The 20,520-nt window shown below is 58.9% G+C and overlaps 1 protein-coding gene across 1 annotated transcript in view; it reads right to left on the bottom strand.

Moving 5' to 3' along the window:
- Nucleotides 1-250: 250 nt before the first annotated feature.
- The window catches only part of KIF1C (kinesin family member 1C), a 41,869-nt gene continuing 21,599 nt past the window's right edge, over nt 251-20,520 (bottom strand). The window contains exons 6-22 of the mRNA XM_066593906.1: nt 19,972-20,037; nt 19,715-19,893; nt 19,115-19,226; nt 18,962-19,039; nt 18,783-18,848; nt 17,332-17,407; nt 17,100-17,178; nt 16,628-16,758; nt 16,235-16,517; nt 15,549-15,624; nt 15,385-15,464; nt 14,915-15,009; nt 14,735-14,818; nt 7,571-7,754; nt 4,787-4,859; nt 4,106-4,693; nt 251-1,547 (exon numbers count right to left, since the gene is read on the bottom strand). Coding sequence (XP_066450003.1) covers nt 840-1,547; nt 4,106-4,693; nt 4,787-4,859; nt 7,571-7,754; nt 14,735-14,818; nt 14,915-15,009; nt 15,385-15,464; nt 15,549-15,624; nt 16,235-16,517; nt 16,628-16,758; nt 17,100-17,178; nt 17,332-17,407; nt 18,783-18,848; nt 18,962-19,039; nt 19,115-19,226; nt 19,715-19,893; nt 19,972-20,037 — 2,958 coding nt within the window. The 3' untranslated portion in view covers nt 251-839. The remainder of the gene's footprint in view (nt 1,548-4,105; nt 4,694-4,786; nt 4,860-7,570; nt 7,755-14,734; nt 14,819-14,914; nt 15,010-15,384; nt 15,465-15,548; nt 15,625-16,234; nt 16,518-16,627; nt 16,759-17,099; nt 17,179-17,331; nt 17,408-18,782; nt 18,849-18,961; nt 19,040-19,114; nt 19,227-19,714; nt 19,894-19,971; nt 20,038-20,520) is intronic.

Below are 20,520 nucleotides of genomic sequence, written 5' to 3'. Positions count from 1 at the left end.
ATATGCCAATGCTGCTGAAAGCTCAGGTCATTAGATCCACAATCAGGAATTGCCACCACAAAAGGCACGTGTTAGCATAGGGACGCTGCGCCTCATAGCCACCAAGCAGATCTCCTCTTGTATGTGGTGGCAATGAGGCTGTGTGTCCCAATATCACTCGGCTGCCAGTGCCCGCGCTCAGGAAGTGTTGTCATGGGGACACAAGCATAAGAGCGGCCTTATGACAAGGCAGGTGACAAAAGACATGGTGCAATGTCAAGTAGTTTATTTCTGCACTCAGGATACAGTCCATGTCATTATATAGACTAGAGGTTACCGCAGATACTTCATTTACACACAGGAGAGAACACAAGATAAATAGGGTTATATATGGACAATGCCGGCGGCGGGTACAGCGGGCAGTGCAAGTCTATGTGCAGCTTTAGTGTTAAGGAAGCAAAGGATTCTGGGGAGGATATATGGGGGCGGGCACAAAACTTCATCACTAGTGTCAGTGGTCGTGTCCCCCGCTCAGTGTGGCAACCGCAGGGCGGCCGATCATCGCGGACGCTGCGATAACCGTGCAGGTTCCATCCAGATACATATACAGCCACCTCTATATACATATAGCACCTGTCACCTATAGACACATGTACACACAGTATGACCAGTGATTGTATGGTGTGGGGGAGGGGCAGTTCACCCCTCGTAGCAGCGATCAATTAAAAACATCAGAACTAAACAATGCGCCAGGATCTGGGGGCGACCGTCTGTCCTCCTCTAGTTACACGTTCCTCTGTCCACAGTTCTTGGCGTCACGCCTCCTCGGCCTCACTACGACATGCTCAGTCTTTCCTTCTTCATACTGGGGTCTCCCGGTCAGACAGGTCAGGGGCAGAGTTCTGACGACGCATCCGTGGGGGTGCAGTGTAGGGGTGGTACTTGTAGGGGCGCTCCTGCGGGGTGGAGGGGTGACATTTTGTCGCTTGGGACCCACCGCCACTTTCTCTGCCCTGTGATCTTCTCCGGGGCGGCTCTTCTCCATTCTGGCGGCTGTGGCGGTTGTTGGGGCGGCGGCCTCTGTTGGGACCTCCATCAAAAGAGTTCCTTCTCTGCCTTTGCTGGTTCTCCCCCTCCAGGCGCCGGTCATTCTGCTTTTCACTGTCGTCCTCCCCGCCTGTCCGTCTGTCCTCGGACCAGGGATTGGACACGTCTTCTACCACGTAGGTGGCACCTGGTGCCCAGGAAAATCGGTGTTGTGGATTGCTCTTAAAGGGAAAGCGCAGCTTGCAGTCCAGCGGCGGGATGAATTTGCCGGTGCCAGGCGGCCGGCGGAGGCAGCGGCTTATCTGCTGCGGCTGAAGGCTCTGAACCCGGGTTTGTTCTTGTTTCAACCAGCGCATCCTGCCCCGCCGAAACGTGGCGTCATCCTCCATCAGCCGCTCCACCTGCTGGCCCTTTGGAGAACTGTGAGGGGAAGAGTCAACCGGGCTCCTAGTCACTGCGTCGTCGTCATTCAAGCACCAAGAGAAGGACTGTTCATCCAAATAGTCGTCCGTCACGTCGTCCTGAGGGCAGAAGCAAAGCCAGAAACATCAGACCAACGCTCCACTCACAGCCAGAGCTGCAGTCACAACATACCCAATATGCTCCACTCACGGCCAGAGCTGCAGTCACAACATACCCAATATGCTCCACTCACAGCCAGAGCTGCAGTCACAACATACCCAATATGCTCCACTCACAGCCAGAGCTGCAGTCACAACATACCCAATATGCTCCACTCACAGCCAGAGCTGCAGTCACAACATACCCAATATGCTCCACTCACAGCCAGAGCTGCAGTCACAACATACCCAATATGCTCCACTCACAGGCAGAGCTGCAGTCACAACATACCCAATATGCTCCACACACAGCCAGAGCTGCAGTCACAACATACCCAATATGCTCCACTCACAGCCAGAGCTGCAGTCACAACATGCTCCACTCACAGCCAGAGCTGCAGTCACAACATACCCAATATGCTCCACTCACAGCCAGAGCTGCAGTCACAACATACCCAATATGCTCCACTCACAGCCTGAGCTGCAGACACAACATACCCAATATGCTCCACTCACAGCCAGAGCTGCAGTCACAACATGCTCCACTCACAGCCAGAGCTGCAGTCACAACATACCCAATATGCTCCACTCTCAGCCTGAGCTGCAGACACAACATACCCAATATGCTCCACTCACAGCCAGAGCTGCAGTCACAACATACCCAATATGCTCCACTCACGGCCAGAGCTGCAGTCACAACATACCCAATATGCTCCACTCACGGCCAGAGCTGCAGTCACAACATACCCAATATGCTCCACTCACAGCCAGAGCTGCAGTCACAACATACCCAATATGCTCCACTCACAGCCAGAGCTGCAGTCACAACATACCCAATATGCTCCACTCACAGCCAGAGCTGCAGTCACAACATACCCAATATGCTCCACTCACAGCCAGAGCTGCAGTCACAACATACCCAATATGCTCCACTCACAGCCAGAGCTGCAGTCACAACATACACAATATGCTCCACTCACAGCCAGAGCTGCAGTCACAACGTACCCAATATGCTCCACTCACAGCCAGAGCTGCAGTCACAACATACCCAATATGCTCCACTCACAGCCAGAGCTGCAGTCACAACATACCCAATATGCTCCACTCACAGCCAGAGCTGCAGTCACAACATACCCAATATGCTCCACTCACAGCCAGAGCTGCAGTCACAACATACCCAATATGCTCCACTCACAGCCAGAGCTGCAGTCACAACATACCCAATATGCTCCACTCACAGCCAGAGCTGCAGTCACAACATACCCAATCGTGCTGGTCTCCGGCTGGCTTCCGTGTCCTCTGCGCTGACATATCACTATCGATGAAGCAATCACGGACATTCAGTGATGTCATTCACTGAATGGCTGCAAATGATCGAGCGCCGGCTCTTATTGGCTGTCACTCGATCCTATCACAGCCCTCACTTGCTGGAGGTGTGGTCACCAGAAAGAGAGTGATATGTCAGAGCAGAGGACACGGCAGCCTGCCGCAGCGCTGGGGACCAACGCCGCCGGATAGGTGAGTAGTGTTTTTTTTTTTGTAGTTTACCTAGGGCTTATTTTCAGGGAAACACAGTATGCCCCACACACAGCCAGAGCTGTACTCACAACCTAATGCTCCAGTCACAGCCAGAGCTGTACTCACAACCTAATGCTCCAGTCACAGCCAGAGCTGTACTCACAACCTAATGCTCCAGTCACAGCCAGAGCTGTACTCACAACCTAAAGCTCCAGTCACAGCCAGAGCTGTACTCATTAGCTAATGCTCCAGTCACAGCCAGAGCTGTACTCACAACCTAAAGCTCCAGTCACAGCCAGATCTGTACTCACAACCTAATGCTCCAGTCACAGCCAGAGCTGTACTCACAACCTAATGCTCCAGTCACAGCCAGAGCTGTACTCACAACCTAATGCTCCAGTCACAGCCAGCGCTGTACTCACAACCTAATGCTCCAGTCACAGCCAGCGCTGTACTCACAACCTAATGCTCCAGTCACAGCCAGAGCTGTACTCACAACCTAATGCTCCAGTCACAGCCAGAGCTGTACTCACAACCTAATGCTCCAGTCACAGCCAGAGCTGTACTCATAACCTAATGCTCCAGTCACAGCCAGAGCTGTACTCATAACCTAATGCTCCAGTCACAGCCAGAGCTGTACTCACAACCTAATGCTCCAGTCACAGCCAGAGCTGTACTCACAACCTAAAGCTCCAGTCACAGCCAGAGCTGTACTCATAACCTAATGCTCCAGTCACAGCCAGAGCTGTACTCACAACCTAATGCTCCAGTCACAGCCAGAGCTGTACTCACAACCTAATGCTCCAGTCACAGCCAGAGCTGTACTCATAACCTAAAGCTCCAGTCACAGCCAGAGCTGTACTCATAACCTAATGCTCCAGTCACAGCCAGAGCTGTACTCACAACCTAATGCTCCAGTCACAGCCAGAGCTGTACTCACAACCTAATGCTCCAGTCACAGCCAGAGCTGTAATCACACGGTGGAGTGGACGGCGCCTCACCTGTGTGACAGGCATCACCCGCTCCATCTTCACCATCCTGTCTCTCAATGCCCGGATCTCCTCGTCCTTCATGTTGTTCTGCAGCTTCACCTCCTGCAGGATGTCCGTCAGTTTGTCTATGTGCGCCTTCAGGTCCTGAACTCCGCCTTTGCCGCTGTCATCCTCCTCACCCACCCCCACTGTGTCCCACACGTCGCGGGCCACGGCCTTCCACCACTCCTTCTCGTTGGCGTCCCTCTTGCCGTAGGTGCGGCACAGCTCCTTCATCTTGATGACGGACATGGCCTCGATCTCCTGCTTGCTGTGCTTGAAGTCGTTCAGCGCCACCTCGTAGCAGATCTCCTTTACCGCCTGCATCTTCAGGTCTGCCAGCGTCAGCCATCGCGGGTCCTTGCCCAGCCGCCGCCTCTGGGGGATCTGGTACACTCTGATAGGTTCTCGTTTCTTGCCGCTGCTCGGCAGGCCACAACGCCGCACGATGCTCTGCACGCGGCCCGGCGGCACCTTCTCCCGCAGAGACGAGATGAGCCGCCAGCTTTCCTCGCAGGAGCGCTTGTCAGAGTCATCGCCGCTGTCAGAGTCTCCGTACTGCAGAGAGAGGAAGAAAGAAAAGGGTTAAAAGCGGCAAGTCCAATACGGCCGGCACTAGAGGAAGCGACTCGGGCAACCTTCAGAACCCACCAGTCGCTGCTGCTCCAGAGTCAGATCCGCCTCCTCCTTCTCCCGCTTGTACTGAAACTCCAGATCCTGCAGCCTGGAGGGAAGAAGAGAACATTAATAACCCACCGGGGAGAGGGCGCCCCCCAATGACCCCAGCAACCAGGAGAGGGCGCCCCCCAATGACCCCAGCAACCAGGAGAGAGCGCCCCCCAATGACCCCAGCAACCAGGAGAGAGCGCCCCCCAATGACCCCAGCAACCAGGAGAGAGCGCCCCCCAATGACCCCAGCAACCAGGAGAGAGCGCCCCCCAATGACCCCAGCAACCAGGAGAGCGCGCCCCTCATGACCCCAGCAACCAGGAGAGCGCCCCTCATGACCCCAGCAACCAGGAGAGAGCGCCCCTCATGACCCCAGCAACCAGGAGAGAGCGCCCCCCCACGACCCCAGCAGCCCTGGAGACAGCGCCCCCCCACGACCCCAGCAGCCCTGGAGACAGCGCCCCCCCACGACCCCAGCAGCCCTGGAGACAGCGCCCCCCCCACGACCCCAGCAGCCAGGAGACAGCGCCCCCCCACGACCCCAGCAGCCCTGGAGACAGCGCCCCCCCACGACCCCAGCAGCCCTGGAGACAGCGCCCCCCCACGACCCCAGCAGCCAGGAGAGAGCGCCCCTCATGACCCCAGCAGCCCTGGAGAGAGCGCCCCCTCATGACCCCAGCAGCCCTGGAGAGAGCGCCCCCTCACGACCCCAGCAGCCCTGGAGAGAGCGCCCCCTCACGACCCCAGCAGCCCTGGAGAGAGCGCCCCCCCCACGACCCCAGCAGCCCTGGAGAGAGCGCCCCCTCATGACCCCAGCAGCCCTGGAGAGAGCGCCCCCTCATGACCCCAGCAGCCCTGGAGAGAGCGCCCCCTCATGACCCCAGCAGCCCTGGAGAGAGCGCCCCCTCATGACCCCAGCAGCCCTGGAGAGAGCGCCCCCTCATGACCCCAGCAGCCCTGGAGAGAGCGCCCCCTCATGACCCCAGCAGCCCTGGAGAGAGCGCCCCCTCATGACCCCAGCAGCCCTGGAGAGAGCGCCCCCTCATGACCCCAGCAGCCCTGGAGAGAGCGCCCCCTCATGACCCCAGCAGCCCTGGAGAGAGCGCCCCCTCATGACCCCAGCAGCCCTGGAGAGAGCGCCCCCTCATGACCCCAGCAGCCCTGGAGAGAGCGCCCCCTCATGACCCCAGCAGCCCTGGAGAGAGCGCCCCCTCATGACCCCAGCAGCCCTGGAGAGAGCGCCCCCTCATGACCCCAGCAGCTCTGGAGAGAGCGCCCCCTCATGACCCCAGCAGCCCTGGAGAGAGCGCCCCCTCATGACCCCAGCAGCCCTGGAGAGAGCGCCCCCTCATGACCCCAGCAGCCCTGGAGAGAGCGCCCCCTCATGACCCCAGCAGCCCTGGAGAGAGCGCCCCCTCATGACCCCAGCAGCCCTGGAGAGAGCGCCCCCTCATGACCCCAGCAGCCCTGGAGAGAGCGCCCCCTCATGACCCCAGCAGCCCTGGAGAGAGCGCCCCCTCATGACCCCAGCAGCCCTGGAGAGAGCGCCCCCTCATGACGCCAGCAGCCCTGGAGAGAGCGCCCCCTCATGACCCCAGCAGCCCTGGAGAGAGCGCCCCCTCATGACCCCAGCAGCCCTGGAGAGAGCGCCCCCTCATGACCCCAGCAGCCCTGGAGGGAGCGCCCCCTCATGACCCCAGCAGCCCTGGAGGGAGCGCCCCCTCATGACCCCAGCAGCCCTGGAGGGAGCGCCCCCTCATGACCCCAGCAGCCCTGGAGGGAGCGCCCCCTCATGACCCCAGCAGCCCTGGAGGGAGCGCCCCCTCATGACCCCAGCAGTCCTGGAGAGAGCGCCCCCTCATGACCCCTCAGCCCTGGAGAGAGCGCCCCCTCATGACCCCTCAGCCCTGGAGAGAGCGCCCCCTCATGACCCCTCAGCCCTGGAGAGAGCGCCCCCTCATGACCCCTCAGCCCTGGAGAGAGCGCCCCCTCATAACCCCTCAGCCCTTTCTGTTGTGCGAGGGCTCGCTATTTGCAGGATGTCCTGTAGTTTTGGAGTCCGTACGACGGGTATTTTTTCCTGCGCTCATCGTGCGCTACATGAGTTATTACAGATGCGGCGATACCAAATAGGTTTCTCTAATTGACTTTGAACCTGCGAGGGTTGGATCGCTGCGGCGGTAAGATGAAACACGGTACTACATCTTACCACGATCTGACAGAATCTATGAGGCAGTCTGCAATGGTAGCCCTGGGGGCTTTCAGAAGACCCCCGCTTGCCATGGATCCGAGTGCAGGGGGCATTTGGGGATCCCAAACATTGATGAGGGGCATTTAAATGCTGCTGTCAGAATTGATGGCAACATTTAAAGGGTTAACAGCTGCGGTCAGCGAGTGCCGATTACAGCCGCTGCAGTGGGGGTCAGCTGTCAGAAACAGCAGGATCGCCCCCTCCATACAGACCCCAACCTACATGACGTAAATGTAGATCCTGGAGCGGTAAGGGGTAGCTGCCCGTCCGCCGGTGGATCACGCTGTGTGAAGACTTCCATAGCATTGCTATAGAAAGCGCGGCGTCCACAAGGGAGAATCATGGCGATTCTCCACTAGCAGAACTTAACGTGGCCTGCCACGATTCTCCGTGGTGAGCCTATCTATTAAACTGGTTCACCCCGTAGACCTGACAGCTCTCCCCCCTCCCCCCCCGCGGCCGTGGACAGGGGGCCTTAATAACCCCGCAGTGTCGCTCTGAGCCCCCCTACTGACCGCTTCTCCATCTCCAGCTTGATGTCTATTCCCTGCTTTTCCAGCAGCTCCCTCTGGGCAAAGTTCCAGTCCACGGGCTCTGCCTGACTCTCCACCGCCACGCTGCTCTTCTCTCTCTCCAGCCGCGCCTGCTCAGGGTGATTGAACCGGAAGACATGGTTCTTCCCCATCACAATCCTGTTACCTGCAGAGAACAAGGGCAGTCATACAGCCTGCAGACCCGGGAAGCACTCACCACCACTAGGGGGCAGTCATACAGCCTGCAGACCCAGGAACCAGTCACCACCACTAGGGGGCAGTCATACAGCCTGCAGACCCAGGAACCAGTCACCACCACTAGGGGGCAGTCATACAGCCTGCAGACTCAGGAACCAGTCACCACCACTAGGGGGCAGTCATACAGCCTGCAGACCCAGGAACCAGTCACCACCACTAGGGGGCAGTCATACAGCCTGCAAACCCGGGAACCAGTCACCACCACTAGAGGGCAGTCATACAGCCTGCAGACCCAGGAACCAGTCACCACCACTAGGGGGCAGTCATACAGCCTGCAGACCCGGGAACCAGCCACCACCACTAGGGGGCAGTCATACAGCCTGCAGACCCGGGAACCAGCCACCACCACTAGGGGGCAGTCATACAGCCTGCAAACCCGGGAACCAGTCACCACCACTAGGGGGCAGTCATACAGCCTGCAGACCCAGGAACCAGTCACCACCACTAGGGGGCAGTCATACAGCCTGCAGACCCGGGAACCAGCCACCACCACTAGGGGGCAGTCATACAGCCTGCAGACCCGGGAACCAGCCACCACCACTAGGGGGCAATCATACAGCCTGCAGACACGGGAACCAGCCACCACCACTAGGGGGCAGTCATACAGCCTGCAGACCCGGGAACCAGTCACCACCACTAGGGGGCAGTCATACAGCCTGCAGACCCGGGAACCAGTCACCACCACTAGGGGGCAGTCATACAGCCTGCAGACCCAGGAACCAGTCACCACCACTAGGGGGCAGTCATACAGCCTGCAGACCCGGGAACCAGTCACCACCACTAGGGGGCAGTCATACAGCCTGCAGACCCAGGAACCAGTCACCACCACTAGGGGGCAGTCATACAGCCTGCAGACCCAGGAACCAGTCACCACCACTAGGGGGCAGTCATACAGCCTGCAGACCCAGGAACCAGTCACCACCACTAGGGGGCAGTCATACCGCCTGCAGACTCGGGAAGCAGTCACCACCACTAGGGGGCAGTCATACAGCCTGCAGACCCAGGAACCAGTCACCACCACTAGGGGGCAGTCATACATCCTGCAGACCCGGGAACCAGTCACCACCACCAGGGGGCGGTCATACATCCTGCAGACCGGGAACCAGTCACCACCACCAGGGGGCGGTCATACATCCTGCAGACCTGGGAAGCTCTCACCACCACTAGGGGGCAGTCATACAGCCTGCAGACCCGGGAACCAGTCACCACCACTAGGGGGCAGTCATACAGCCTGCAGACCCGGGAACCAGTCACCACCACTAGGGGGCAGTCATAAAGCCTGCAGACCCAGGAACCAGTCACCACCACTAGGGGGCAGTCATACAGCCTGCAGACCCAGGAACCAGTCACCACCACTAGGGGGCAGTCATACAGCCTGCAGACCCAGGAACCAGTCACCACCACTAGGGGGCAGTCATACCGCCTGCAGACTCGGGAAGCAGTCACCACCACTAGGGGGCAGTCATACAGCCTGCAGACCCAGGAACCAGTCACCACCACTAGGGGGCAGTCATACATCCTGCAGACCCGGGAACCAGTCACCACCACCAGGGGGCGGTCATACATCCTGCAGACCGGGAACCAGTCACCACCACCAGGGGGCGGTCATACATCCTGCAGACCTGGGAAGCTCTCACCACCACTAGGGGGCAGTCATACAGCCTGCAGACCCGGGAACCAGTCACCACCACTAGGGGGCAGTCATACAGCCTGCAGACCCGGGAACCAGTCACCACCACTAGGGGGCAGTCATACAGCCTGCAGACCCGGGAACCAGTCACCACCACTAGGGGGCAGTCATAAAGCCTGCAGACCCAGGAACCAGTCACCACCACTTGGGGGCAGTCGTACAGCCTGCAGACCCAGGAACCAGTCACCACCACTAGGGGGCAGTCATACCGCCTGCAGACCCGGGAAGCAGTCACCACCACTAGGGGGCAGTCATACAGCCTGCAAACCAAGGAACCAGTCACTACCACTAGGGGGCAGTCATACATCCTGCAGACCCGGGAACCAGTCACCACCACCAGGGGGCGGTCATACATCCTGCAGACCGGGAACCAGTCACCACCACCAGGGGGCGGTCATACATCCTGCAGACCCGGGAAGCTCTCACCACCACTAGGGGGCAGTCATACAGCCTGCAGACCCGGGAACCAGTCACCACCACTAGGGGGCAGTCATACAGCCTGCAGACCCGGGAACCAGTCACCACCACTAGGGGGCAGTCATACAGCCTGCAGACCCGGGAAGCAGTCACCACCACTAGAGGGCAGTCATACAGCCTGCAGACCCGGGAACCAGCCACCACCACTAGGGGGCAGTCATACAGCCTGCAGACCCGGGAGACAGTCACCACCACTAGAGGGCAGTCATACAGCCTGCAGACCCGGGAAGCAGTCACCACCACTAGAGGGCAGTCATACAGCCTGCAGACCCGGGAACCAGTCACCACCACTAGGGGGGCAGTCATACCGCCTGCAGACCCGGGAGACAGTCACCACCACTAGAGGGCAGTCATTCAGCCTGCAGAACAGGGAAACAGTCACCACCACTAGGGGGCAGTCATACAGCCTGCAAAAGAGGGAACCAGTCACCACCACTAGGGGGCAGTCATACAGCCTTCAGACCAAGGAACCAGTCACCACTAGGGGGCAGTCATACAACCTGCAGACCAAGGAACCAGTCACCACCACTAGGGGGCAGTCATACAGCCTGCAGACCCAGGAACCAGTCACCACCACTAGGGGGCAGTCATACAGCCTGCAGACCCGGGAAGCAGTCACCACCACTAGAGGGCAGTCATACAGCCTGCAGACCCGGGAACCAGTCACCACCACTAGGGGGCAGTCATACAGCCTGCAGACCCAGGAACCAGTCACCACCACTAGAGGGCAGTCATTCAGCCTGCAGAACAGGGAAACAGTCACGACCACTAGGGGGCAGTCATACAGCCTGCAAAAGAGGGAACCAGTCACCACCACTAGGGGGCAGTCATACAGCCTGCAAAAGAGGGAACCAGTCACCACCACTAGGGGGCAGTCATACAGCCTGCAGACCCGGGAACCAGTCACCACCACTAGGGGGCGGTCATACAGCCTGCAGACCCGGGAAGCAGTCACCACCACTAGGGGGCAGTCATACAGCCTGCAGACCCAGGAACCAGTCACCACCACTAGGGGGCAGTCATACAGCCTGCAGACCCAGGAACCAGTCACCACCACTAGGGGGCAGTCATACAGCCTGCAGACCCGGGAAGCAGTCACCACCACTAGGGGGGAGTCATACAGCCTGCAGCACAGGGAACCAGTCACCACCACTAGGGGGCAGTCATACAGCCTGCAGACCCAGGAACCAGTCACCACCACTAGGGGGTAGTCATACAGCCTGCAAACCCGGGAACCAGTCACCACCACTAGGGGGCAGTCATACAGCCTGCAGACCCAGGAACTAGTCACCACCACTAGAGGGCAGTCATTCAGCCTGCAGAACAGGGAAACAGTCACCACCACTAGGGGGCGGTCATACAGCCTGTAGACCCGGGAACCAGTCGCCACCACTAGGAGGCAGTCATACAGCCTGCAGACCCAGGAACCAGTCACCACCACTAGGGGGCAGTCATACAGCCTGCAGACCAAGGAACCAGTCACCACCACTAGGGGGCAGTCATACAGCCTGCAGACCAGGGAACCAGTCACCACCACTAGGGGGCAGTCATACAGCCTGCAAAACAGGGAACCAGTCACCACCACTAGGGGGCAGTCATACAGCCTGCAGACCAAGAACCAGTCACCACCACTAGGGGGCAGTCATACAGCCTGCAGACCAGGGAACCAGTCACCACCACTAGGGGGCAGTCATACAGCCTGCAGACCCGGGAACCAGTCACCACCACTAGGGGGCAGTCATACAGCCTGCAGACCCGGGAAGCAGTCACCACCACTAGGGGGCAGTCATACAGCCTGCAGACCCGGGAACCAGTCACCACCACTAGGGGGCAGTCATACAGCCTGCAGACCCGGGAACCAGTCACCACCACTAGGGGGCAGTCATACAGCCTGCAGACCCAGGAACCAGTCACCACCACTAGGGGGCAGTCATACAGCCTGCAGACCCAGGAACTAGTCACCACCACTAGGGGGCAGTCATACAGCCTGCAAACCCGGGAACCAGTCACCACCACTAGAGGGCAGTCATACAGCCTGCAGACCCGGGAGACAGTCACCACCACTAGGGGGCAGTCATACAGCCTGCAGACCCGGGAGACAGTCACCACCACTAGAGGGCAGTCATACAGCCTGCAGACCCGGGAGACAGTCACCACCACTAGAGGGCAGTCATACAGCCTGCAGACCCAGGAACCAGTCACCACCACTAGAGGGCAGTCATTCAGCCTGCAGAACAGGGAAACAGTCACCACCACTAGGGGGCAGTCATACAGCCTGCAGAACAGGGAAACAGTCACCACCACTAGGGGGCAGTCATACAGCCTGCAGACCCAGGAACCAGTCACCACCACTAGGGGGCAGTCATACAGCCTGCAGACCCAGGAACCAGTCACCACCACTAGGGGGCAGTCATACAGCCTGCAGACCCAGGAACCAGTCACCACCACTAGGGGGCAGTCATACAGCCTGCAGACCCAGGAACCAGTCACCACCACTAGGGGGCAGTCATACAGCCTGCAGACCCGGGAAGCAGTCACCACCACTAGGGGGCAGTCATACAGCCTGCAGACCCGGGAAGCAGCCACCACCACTAGGGGGCAGTCATACAGCCTGCAGACCCAGGAACCAGTCACCACCACTAGGGGGCAGTCATACAGCCTGCAAACCCGGGAACCAGTCACCACCACTAGAGGGCAGTCATACAGCCTGCAGACCCGGGAGACAGTCACCACCACTAGAGGGCAGTCATACAGCCTGCAGACCCAGGAACCAGTCACCACCACTAGAGGGCAGTCATTCAGCCTGCAGAACAGGGAAACAGTCACGACCACCAGGGGGCGGTCATACAGCCTGCAGAACAGGGAAACAGTCACGACCACCAGGGGGCGGTCATACAGCCTGCAGACCCGGGAAGCAGTCACCACCACTAGGGGGCAGTCACACAGCCTGCAGACCCAGGAACCAGTCACCACCACTAGGGGGCAGTCATAAAGCCTGCAGACCCAGGAACCAATCACCACCACTAGGGGGCAGTCATACAGCCTGCAGACCCGGGAAGCAGTCACCACCACTAGGGGGCAGTCACACAGCCTGCAGACCCGGGAAGCAGTCACCACCACTAGGGGGCAGTCATACAGCCTGCAAAACAGGGAACCAGTCACCACCACTAGGGGGCAGTCATACAGCCTGCAAAAGAGGGAACCAATCACCACCACTAGGGGGCAGTCATACAGCCTGCAGACCCGGGAACCAGTCACCACCACGAGGGGGCAGTCATGCAGCCTGCAGACCCAGGAACTAGTCACCACCACTAGGGGGCAGTCATACAGCCTGCAGAACAGGGAAACAGTCACCACCACTAGGGGGCGGTCATACAGCCTGCAGACCCGGGAACCAGTCGCCACCACTAGGGGGCAGTCATACAGCCTGCAGACCCGGGAACCAGTCGCCACCACTAGGGGGCAGTCATACAGCCTGCAGACCCAGGAACCAGTCACCACCACTAGGGGGCAGTCATACAGCCTGCAGACCAAGGAACCAGTCACCACCACTAGGGGGCAGTCATACAGCCTGCAGACCCGGGAACCAGTCACCACCACTAGGGGGCAGTCATACAGCCTGCAAAACAGGGAACCAGTCACCACCACTAGGGGGCAGTCATACAGCCTGCAGACCAAGAACCAGTCACCACCACTAGGGGGCAGTCATACAGCCTGTAGACCCGGGAACCAGTCACCACCACTAGGGGGCAGTCATACAGCCTGCAGACCCGGGAACCAGTCACCACCACTAGGGGGCAGTCATACAGCCTGCAGACCCGGGAACCAGCCACCACCACTAGGGGGCAGTCATACAGCCTGCAGACCCAGGAACCAGTCACCACCACTAGGGGGCAGTCATACAGCCTGCAGACCCGGGAACCAGTCACCACCACTAGGGGGCAGTCATACAGCCTGCAGACCCGGGAACCAGCCACCACCACTAGGGGGCAGTCATACAGCCTGCAGACCCAGGAACCAGTCACCACCACTAGGGGGCAGTCATACAGCCTGCAAAACAGGGAACCAGTCACCACCACTAGGGGGCAGTCATACAGCCTGCAGACCAAGAACCAGTCACCACCACTAGGGGGCAGTCATACAGCCTGTAGACTCGGGAACCAGTCACCACCACTAGGGGGCAGTCATACAGCCTGCAGACCCGGGAACCAGTCACCACCACTAGGGGGCAGTCATACAGCCTGCAGACCCGGGAACCAGTCACCACCACTAGGGGGCAGTCATACAGCCTGCAGACCCGGGAACCAGCCACCACCACTAGGGGGCAGTCATACAGCCTGCAGACCCAGGAACCAGTCACCACCACTAGGGGGCAGTCATACAGCCTGCAGACCCGGGAACCAGTCACCACCACTAGGGGGCAGTCATACAGCCTGCAGACCCGGGAACCAGCCACCACCACTAGGGGGCAGTCATACAGCCTGCAGACCCAGGAACCAGTCACCACCACTAGGGGGCAGTCATACAGCCTGCAGACCCAGGAACCAGTCACCACCACTAGGGGGCAGTCATACAGCCTGCAGACCCGGGAACCAGTCACCACCACTAGGGGGCAGTCATACAGCCTGCAGACCCGGGAACCAGTCACCACCACTAGGGGGCAGTCATACAGGGGCCACCACAATCACCCGTAGGCTGGAATTTCTGCTCAGTTTCCTGACCTGATTTCAGCACCAGCGGCTCGGTCACTTGCTTTCCGTTCACGTAGGTTTCGGCTCCTTCACACGACTCTAATGTGACAATCACTGTGGAGAAATAACAGCAACAGGAGAGCGACATAAGGTGTGGGACAGGCGTGCGCACCCTACAACCCCCTCCCCAGACACGCGGGCTCTCCGCACCTTCTCCATTCTCATTGGTGTTGCAGTGGAAGAGGCAGTGCTGCTCCTTAATGAACTGACCGCTCAGCTTGATGTCAACGTCCACCCGCCCGACCCTACGAGGGGGACAGAGGATGAGAGATGCGGGGGACAGAGGATGAGAGATGCGGGGGACAGAGGATGAGAGATGCGGGGGACAGAGGATGAGAGATGCGGGGGACAGAGGATGAGAGATGCGGGGGACAGAGGATGAGAGATGCGGGGGACAGAGGATGAGAGATGCGGGGGACAGAGGATGAGAGATGCGGGGGACAGAGGATGAGAGATGCGGGGGACAGAGTATGAGAGATGCGGGGGACAGAGGATGAGAGATGCGGGGGACAGAGTATGAGAGATGCGGGGGACAGAGTATGAGAGATGCGGGGGACAGAGTATGAGAGATGCGGCTGCACGGATTGGGGGCAACCATAGAGAATACAACAGGACATTACCGTGTGAAGCCCTCCTTTAAATGGTACAGGAGACACTCGGACATCAGGGGGTCTTCATTCAGATTCACCAGGTGGGGGATCTACATGATACACAAGGGGTTACATCACACTTACAGCAATACACCCTCTGAGTCTCCTCAAAGCAGGCCACAACTCCACCTTACATTTTTAGGAGAGAAGACCCCCACGGTGCCGCCATCTTCTCTCAGTGCCACGCCCATCTCAGCCAGCAAAGATTCCCTAATAAGAGAAATTACTGATTGGATTCAACTGCAAAGCCGGCCCGTCCTCCCTCCCCGCGCCGACAAGCCGGCCCGTCCTCCCTCCCCGCGCCGACAAGCCGGCCCGTCCTCCCTCCCCGCGCCGACAAGCCGGCCCGTCCTCCCTCCCCGCGCCGACAAGCCGGCCCGTCCTCCCTCCCCGCGCCGACAAGCCGGCCCGTCCTCCCTCCCCGCGCCGACAAGCCGGCCCGTCCTCCCTCCCCGCGCCGACAAGCCGGCCCGTCCTCCCTCCCCGCGCCGACAAGCCGGCCCGTCCTCCCTCCCCGCGCCGACAAGCCGGCCCGTCCTCCCTCCCCGCGCCGACAAGCCGGCCCGTCCTCCCTCCCCGCGCCGACAAGCCGGCCCGTCCTCCCTGCCGCCCCGACAAGCCGGCCCGTCCTCCCTGCCGCCCCGACAAGCCGGCCCGTCCTCCCTGCCGCCCCGACAAGCCGGCCCGTCCTCCCTGCCGCCCCGACAAGCCGGCCCGTCCTCCCTGCCGCCCCGACAAGCCGGCCCGTCCTCCCTGCCGCCCCGACAAGCCGGCCCGTCCTCCCTGCCGCCCCGACAAGCCGCCCATCCTCCCCACCCACCTCTCCATACGTATAGCCTCTGTCTTGCGCAGCTTCTCCTCCCAGGTCTCGTTCAGCTCAGCGATGATCTTCTCTGTCTCCTGCAGTCTTTCCATGGCCTCTTCTGTACAAATCGAGACTTCATCCCCGTCGTCATTGAAAGGCTCCGGCTGACCATTCATGGCAGGGGGTGACAGGGGAGGAGGAGGGGGAGGGGAGCCCGGCTCAGTTGGCAACGCTGGAAGAGGAGCGGAGAAGTATAGCGGGGCACCGGGTACAGTTACCCCGTCCTCAAGGGCAAGATCTGCAGAACAAAGGAAGTGGCGGCGTCATAGGAGGCGGATGACACGTAAGCAGACAGCCTCTTTAAAGAAACTTCTAGGCCAGTGACAGGCGCTGCGCCCCCCGACTCACCCGCCAGACCCTGGCTGTACAAGAGCTGACGAAGCCTGGCCACTTCCTCCTTAAGCTCCCTGATTAACCTGGCGTTCGGATCCTCGTTAATGATGGCGTTACATTTTATCTGCTTGGCACGATCGGCGTAGCTGGAGAAAAAAATGCAGGTTATAATTGTACATTACTTGCCTTCCATCCAGTATTGTACTCCAGAGCTGCAATCCCTGTTCTGCTGGCTTCAGAGCTGAACCCGCCACAGCATTTCCTGCTTGTTTGCACCAGATACGCCTTACAGTCATTTGATGTAGGACACCATAACTAACCCCACATTGTAGGCGCTCTGTAGACAAGCTTGCTGACTGTTTCCAATAACTAGCAGAACTAAGTGCTGCTCCGGAGTAACTCCGCGATGGTACATGATTTACAGCATTAAGCTGTATATAGCCAATATAGTGCCGGGGACAGGAGTGAAGGGATGCCAGGCACTCACCGGAGGGTGCTCAGTGTCTCTTCGTAGTTTATATCGGCCGGGCTGAGCGCCGCGATCATCGCTGTACGAGAATTCCCACCTGCAGCAAAAACCAATCCATTATACACACATACAGGCAGCGCGCCCCCTGGTGGTCAGTGATGGACCCCAGTAGACTTATCACTCTTGCAGACGCCCACATTTTGACCTCCCGTGGGTGCATGACGACAGAAGAATGTTCCCACAGACTCACCCAGATTCTCCTTCAGCAGCCACGTGAGCGCAGAGTCCCGGTACGGGATGAAATCAGATTTCTTCTTCTTTGATTGCTAAGGAAACGTGATGAATAAAACTGGTTACTATTGAGGAAACCAGCAGTGGAGAGCCCCGCCCCCCGCGCCATGACATCACACGCCTTGTACTTACATGTCATCGGCCATCTCCTCGCTATGCGATACGCAGCATTAGAGAGAGACAGAAGTGAGTAATAACCCAACACATCACAGTAACCCAACATCACATCCGTGACCACCGGCCCCCTCTACAGGGCAGGGACATCACATCCATGACCACCGGCCCCCTCTACAGGGCAGGGACATCACATCCGTGACCACCGGCCCCCCCTACAGGGCAGGGACATCACGTCCGTGACCACCGGCCCCCCCTACAGGGCAGGGACATCACGTCCGTGACCACCGGCCCCCCCTACAGGGCAGGGACATCACGTCCGTGACCACCGGCCCCCCCTACAGGGCAGGGACATCACGTCCGTGACCACCGGCCCCCCCTACAGAGTAAGGAACATCACATACGTGACCACCGGCCCCTACAGAGTAAGGAACATCACATACGTGACCACCGGACCCTACAGGGCAGGGACATCACATACATGACCACCAAACCCTACAGGGCAGGGACATCACATACATGACCACCGAACCCTACAGGGCAGGGACATCACATACATGACCACCGAACCCTACAGGGCAGGGACATCACAGACATGACCACCAGACCCTACAGGGCAGGGACATCACATACATGACCACCGGACCCTACAGGGCAGGGACATCACATACATGACCACCGGACCCTACAGGGCAGGGACATCACATACATGACAACCGAACCCTACAGGGCAGGGACATGACATACATTACCACCGAACCCTACAGGGCAGGGACATGACATACATGACCACCGGACCCTGCAGGGCAGGGACATCACATACATGACCACCGGACCCTACAGGGCAGGGACATCACATACATGACCACCGGACCCTACAGGGCAGGGACATCACATACATGACCACCAGACCCTACAGGGCAGGGACATCACATACATGACCACCAGACCCTACAGGGCAGGGACATCACATACATGACCACCGGACCCTACAGGGCAGGGACATCACATACATGACCACCGGACCCTACAGGGCAGGGACATCACATACATGACCACCGGACCCTACAGGGCAGGGATTATAGAACTGCTAGAGGGTCACATACAAGAGCCCCAAACCCAACACCCCAAGGGGTTATAACACTGCCGGAAGTTCACAAGAGCCCCGAACCCTGCAGTTGAGGGAGTATGCTAGCAGCAGGTGAAGTCGGTTACACACAGAAGCCTTGGACCCTACAGTAGGGATTATAACAGTACTGGAGTGTAATAAGGGCAGCGGATTCACCGCGCACTCACCATTTCAGCCAGAGCTGAGATGACCTTCCCCAGCGTGGTCAGCGACTTGTTAATGTTTGCGCCTTCCTGAAACACAAGATTTACGGGGTGTGTTACCACCTCTATAATGCAGTGCCAAAGTGACTCCCCCTGCAGGAGGGAGACAGAATGACAGCTGAGGCTGCTCCGATATCACTCACCTTCAGACGGGTCCCTTTGGCTCCGGAGGAGTCGGCTCTCTCACTTCCGGCTAAATCCACCAGACTGATCTTACTGACCTGTACAGAGGAAGAAGCTTGTGTCATGGCCGGTCTCCAACGGCGGCGGTAAGTGATCCCACCCCCCACACTCACCTTCTCCGTGTCCAGGTTGGTCATTTCATCATGTCTTTTCTGAGTGAAGACGATGGTGAAGACGGCGTGCGAGCGGCTGCTGGTCTCATTCATGTTGGTGGCAGCGACCGTCCTGGGGAGGTGACAGACACACACAAGGGGTTGTCATACTGTGCACACACAGGGGAGGACTGATCGCCCCGTGTAGGGAATCAATGAGTGGCACAGGTTACCACGGGAGGTGGGGAGTTCTCCTTCAATGGAAGTGTTCAAACAAAGGCTGGACAGACATCTGTCTGGGATGATTTAGTGATCCTGCACTGAGCAGGGGGTTGGACCCGATGACCCCGGGGGACCCGATGACCCCGGGGGACCCGATGACCCCGGGGGACCCGATGACCCCGGGGGACCCGATGACCCCGGGGGACCCGATGACCCCGGGGGACCCGATGACCCCGGGGGACCCGATGACCCCGGGGGACCCGATGACCCCGGGGGACCCGATGACCCCGGGGGACCCGATGACCCCGGGGGACCCTTCCAACTCTATGATGCTATGGGGGTTATCGCACTAAGTGCACATAAAACAGACATGAGGGGAGGAGCCTGCGCTGACATTACCGGGCCTTGTTCCCGCAGTCCATGAGGTCGGCGATGTCGTTATAGGAGGTGACAGCCAGCTTGGACAGGTCCTCCACGTACGGCCCCAGGATCGGATGCTCCCGCACTCTTAAATTGCCTTTGCTTTTTGGGCGGAGCAGATCCCGGACTCGCTCACAATAAATCTCCATGTAGCTCACCTGGGAAGCAGCGCATTAACATGTTACATCCATTAACATCCAGTATATACTGCCCCCACCCCTATATACACCCATTACCTCCACGGAGTAGGACAGGAGGGGGCTTTTATTATCAGATATTCTGGCAAATAAATCTTCACATAACTGAAGAGGAAAAAAAGGAAAATATTACAGCAATCTAGGAATACTGCAGCAACCAGGACTGATCACATGACCAGAACGAACCAATCACCTCCACTAATCACATTATTCCCTGCACGAACGTGTCCATACACAACAAATAATCCCATACTACCCCTTACTACGTACATCACCTCCACATCCGACAGATCATCCCATACGACCCTCCCCCACATACGTCACCTACATACCCATCAAATAATCCCACACTACCCCCCCGCCCCACATACGTCACCTCCATACCCGACAGATAATCCCATACTACCCCCAACCACATACATCACCTCCATACCCGACAGATAATCCCATACTACCCCCCACCACATACATCACCTCCATACCCGACAGATTATCCCATACTACCCCCCCCCACATACATCACCTCCATACCCGACAGATAATCCCATACTACCCCCAACCACATACATCACCTCCATACCCGACAGA

This window comes from Eleutherodactylus coqui, chromosome 2 (genome assembly GCF_035609145.1).
Source record: "Eleutherodactylus coqui strain aEleCoq1 chromosome 2, aEleCoq1.hap1, whole genome shotgun sequence".
Taxonomy (NCBI): domain Eukaryota; kingdom Metazoa; phylum Chordata; class Amphibia; order Anura; family Eleutherodactylidae; genus Eleutherodactylus; species Eleutherodactylus coqui.
This window is presented reverse-complemented; position numbering and strand designations above follow the sequence as displayed.